At 40.9% G+C, this 4,676-nt stretch overlaps 1 protein-coding gene across 1 annotated transcript; it reads right to left on the bottom strand.

Moving 5' to 3' along the window:
• Window positions 1-1,763: 1,763 nt before the first annotated feature.
• On the bottom strand, window positions 1,764-3,013 carry LOC103697719 (glutathione S-transferase F10-like). Its single transcript, XM_008779634.5, has 3 exons — window positions 2,790-3,013; window positions 2,648-2,696; window positions 1,764-2,565 (listed from the first exon to the last, which is right to left on the bottom strand). Exons 1-3 carry the CDS (start codon window positions 2,937-2,939, stop codon window positions 2,099-2,101), a joined length of 666 nt encoding a protein of 221 aa, XP_008777856.2. The 5' UTR covers window positions 2,940-3,013; the 3' UTR covers window positions 1,764-2,098.
• Between the last annotated feature and the right edge of the window lie 1,663 nt (window positions 3,014-4,676).

Here is a 4,676-nt window from a genome sequence, read left to right as displayed (position 1 = left end):
ATATGATATTAAAGTGATGTCTGATAGTTCAATTGACCGGTATAAAGCTTGGCTTATGGCTCAAGATTATAAACAAGAATGTGGGATTGATTATGAAGAGACATTTTCTCCGGAAGCTAAAATAACCATTGTTCATACACTATTTGCTGGAGCCTCTGCTAATAAATGATCTTTAGTTCAAATGGAAGTAAAGAATACCTTTTTCTACGGACATCTTTAAGAAACTTTTTACATGGAGCCTCCTCTTGGGTATTCTCTTTCCGATCCTAACTTGGTGTGTAAACTTCGCAAATTACTACATGGTTTAAAGCATGCTCCTCATGAATGGTTTAAGAAATTTTGTTCTACCATTAGTTCAGCTAGATTTCAACAATGATCACTCTTTGTTTTATCATCATATCTATAATGGAACTATTCGGTTACTCTATGTCGATGACATAATTATAATAGGTAGTGATAACAAGAGTATTGACAAGCTAAAGAGTTTTCTTCAATTTTCCTTTTGTATGAAAGATCTTGGATCTCTCACTTATATTTTGGGAGTGGAGGTTACTCCCTCAGAACAGGGTTTGCTTCTTTAGTCAATGAAAATATACTAAAGATCTGATCAAATTAGCTAATCTGATTGATCATAAGATTCGTTCTATATCTATGGAACTTAATATGAAGTTGAAGAAGGATGACAGACATCCTAGTTTAGATCTAGGTCAATGCAGGCACCTTGTGGGAAGTCTTATTCATCTTACCAATAACTTGTTTAGATATATCTTTTATAGTGCAAATTAAAAGTTAATTTGTATCTAATCCATGATGACATCTTATAGCACTTCCTCATATCATTTGATGTCTTAAAGGCACGGTGGGTTGTAGTTTGTATTTTCCTTCTTATGCTCCTCTTGCTTTTACAACCTTTGTAGATGCAGAACGTATGAGTTCTCTCGGTATTAGGTGCTCTACCACTAGTTGGTATGTTTTCTTAGGTTTGTCACCAATTTATTGGAAATGTAAGAAGCAAAATCGAGTTGCTAAGTCTTCTACTGAAGCTAAATATCGGTCTATATCATTCGTTAGTTCAAAAGTTTTTTTTTTTTTGGCTTTGTCAACTTCTTATGGAATTTGGTGTGCCATGTCAACAACCAACACCTCTTTATGCTGATCTTACTAGTGTCATTCAAATTGCTACCAACCCTGTGCACCATGAATGCACAAAAAACATAGAGGAGGTGGACTATCATTATATTCGCAAACTTGTGCAAGATAAAACTCTTGTTCTTTCTCATGTATCCCTATATGATCAAATTGCAGATCTTTTTAGCAAATTTATGGCATATATTCTATATAACATGTATAACTGATTGTATATACCATGTATAATAGATTGCATATACTATGTATAGCTGACCAAATCTGTACATATAAAAGTCTTTACCCTCACGTATGAGTATAAACTCAACCTGATTTCTCCCTTCATTCTCTTTCTGTTCTCTTCTTGTTATCAAAACTTTGTCAAATTATCAATTGGAATTGGGAATAATGATACGAAAACTTTCAATATGGCTGGTTCAATGACCCATCCCAAACTAAAATTTGGCCCTTGGTCCGTCCAATATGCAACCCTATTTACAAGTTATTGTGAGCGGTGAGTTAGCTACATTGCGATTGTCATGGCTGGAAAGCAATAAGGTTACAATATACGAACGGTGTACTTTGCAAGCAAGCAATGCAAATATTTTCATATAGACGACGAAATCTGGAAGAAAATATACTCTCAAAAAACGACTTCAACCTTTATATCCCATTGAGAAGGAGTTGCCTTATTATAAGAGCACCCAAATGTTTGGATATGGACCAACTAACATGACAGTTGACATCCATCATCCAACTAAACGTAAAGCTACTACCAAACCAAACCTCAGACAGGCACAGGGCCATTCGACAACTTTGTGGACTCCCAAACAAACAAGCATGGGCGAAAGCACCATGCCAAGACAAACAAAACGAGCTGTGAAACCTGATCCAAACTCTGGAAGAAAGCAAGAGAGCAACCCCACAACTCCATCTCCAGCCAAGCTACCAGCAGTAGTAGCATCTCAAATCCTCAGATAACTGGGAGTGGCTCCTTCTGCATCTCCACCACCCTCTGCCACGACGGGCGGCGCGATATCTCATCCCACCACCTGCTCACCCTCTTCCTTGACCTGATCATCGGGCTGCACCCGGCGTTCGACACCAAACGCTGGGCGTTGGGCAGGTGGGAGAGGTCAGCAAGCGTGAAATTGTCCCCCGCCAGGAACCTCGTCTCCTGCAGCCTCCTGTCGTAGATGTCGAGAACATTGTTCAGCTTCCGTTTGCTCTGCTCGATCACCTCCTGGTCCTGCTCCAGCCCCATGAGGGGCGCAAATGCCAGGTGGAACACCAGAGCAGAGCTTGGGGGGTCGAAGCTGCGAGCCTCGGTCTGCAGCCATTGCTCGATCGATGCTCTTTCGAGCGTGCCGGTCCCCAGAAGGTCCTTGTTCCCTTGGTCCACATACTTCTCCGTAATGTGTCGGCATATCTCCCGGGAGTCTGCAATCAAAACAACGCCACCAACCCAAGATTTAAGGCTGTCAGGATGCAACTGACTTAGCTAGCTAATGGTTTTTCTTACCGACGAGGGTCATCTTCCCATCTTCAAATGTGAGCGCTTGGCCTTGGGGCTGCAGCACATAATAGAATTGATTGGTATTTACTCATGCTTGAGCGAAAATAATGTTTAGCTATGTACAGACGTAAACATTTAGAGCTATCACCTGAAGCTTGAGATATTCAGGCATTCTTTTCTGGCCCTTGTAGGTGTCGACGCGAATGAGCTGGAACTCGACATCCTTCTCGAAGAGGCAAACAAGCACCCTTGCAACCTCAGCCGAACTTGGGGAACCGAACACCTTAACACTCGCCATTGGGTGGAAACAAGGATGATGGAGCAATGCACTGCTAGTCTCCTTGGTTCCGAGTGATCTGAAGGAAGGTGGTGGAGAGGTGGGGGGCTCTTTAATGGGGCTGATGGAAGGCAAAATGCCTTGCTTCAGCAACTGAAAAATAATAAAGGAAAAGGAAAAGAAATAAAGAAAAAGAGAAAGGGTTAAAGAGAAAGGTTAGCTTATGCCGACTCTCCATGGAATGGTCTCGGGAGCATATATATATCACGACTAGGAATCAGATGGTGGTCATGGAGGCCAATGCATCTCTTTTACTGCTTTTGGTTTGAGCTTCTCCATTGAGATCGGGAAGCTTGATCTATATCACTTTCTTATATAAGACAGAAAGAAACATATAGAATCTATACACGTTGGCGTTCGTAATGTCGCATGAGGATATATGGCATTGGAATCAAAGCGTGTCAGTGCCTGTCCACGTTCTCTTTCCTCTGTAACTTAACAGGTTCATCAAAGCTTGAACTTGTCAAGATCGAAAATTCCTCAAGCGATAAGTCGACAAGAAATTAATATTATTGACACTGAATCTCTTCTCTTAAGTTCCCGTTCATATCCATCAAGAACGATATATATGGGTTAATATGGGCCTGCTCTTGCCGAATTATCTGGGTTTGGGCTACAACATCGAGTTGGATGTTTAGCTAACAGCCCAGTAGGAAAGAATGGCTCGATTACCCAAAGTTTTACACTAGCAGGACCCAACTTCGTTCACAAATTCTGGTCAACAAGTGCATGTATAACAACAAAGTTATATATATATAATAACAAGTGTTTGTGTATCTTGAGGCAAATGCTTCAATCAACAAGTGTTTGTGTATCTTGAAGGAAATGCTCAAAGTGCATGCTTTGTATAAGAAAATTAATTGTTTATTCATTCTGCAGAGGTGTAAATTACACCAACAAGTGTCCACGGAAGCTTGACCACAAGATTTTTCAGGAGATCCATGTCACACAAGCACATAAACTATGCACTTTATAAATAAAGAATATATATATATATATATATATATATATATATATATATATATATATATATATATATATATATATATATATATATATATATATATTTGTAAAAATGGCATTTCATATAGCTCTAACGTGGGTACAGCCTGTCAAATAAAAAAAAAGTAAAGAGTACAAGGAAGAGGGTATATCTACTACAGTCGTCTAGATAAAGTTTCTGGAATGCCGGGTAACAAAGGAGGCAACCCAGTCTGCTGCTCTATTCGCCTCCCAAAATATGTGGGCTGCTTGGAAAGAGCCAAACTCCCGGGTCTCGCGGATCAACAAGTGACCATCCGCGTACCTGTCCACTCTCCAAATTCAATCAATCACCGTGGAGGAGTCTCCCTCGAGGTATACACTATCCGTACTAAGTACCCGCCTCGCATAAGAGATACCCTTCCAGGCTGCTCGAAGTTCTGCCCCAACAACTGTCAGTCCGGGGGTGCGCCGATCTCCAGCTGCAATCAGCCTGCCGAAATGGTCTCTAATCACAAAGCCCACCTCTCTAGATATACCATTACTAGACATACCACCATCGAAATTCACTTTGAGATGATCAAGTGGTGGGGGCACCCAAGAAATGAGGGCAAATCTAGGCACTGTAATAGCAGACCGGATACCCCAGATGTCCTTAGCCATCCTAAAAGAATACGATGCGGTAACTGAGGAGACCTCTGCAGCATGAATCAAGGT

This window comes from Phoenix dactylifera, chromosome 6 (genome assembly GCF_051530095.1).
Source record: "Phoenix dactylifera cultivar Ajwa chromosome 6, Ajwa_hap1_PhDact_Kaust_v1.1, whole genome shotgun sequence".
Taxonomy (NCBI): domain Eukaryota; kingdom Viridiplantae; phylum Streptophyta; class Magnoliopsida; order Arecales; family Arecaceae; genus Phoenix; species Phoenix dactylifera.
Note: the sequence above shows the minus strand (reverse complement) of the source record. Positions and strands in the feature narration are given on the sequence as shown.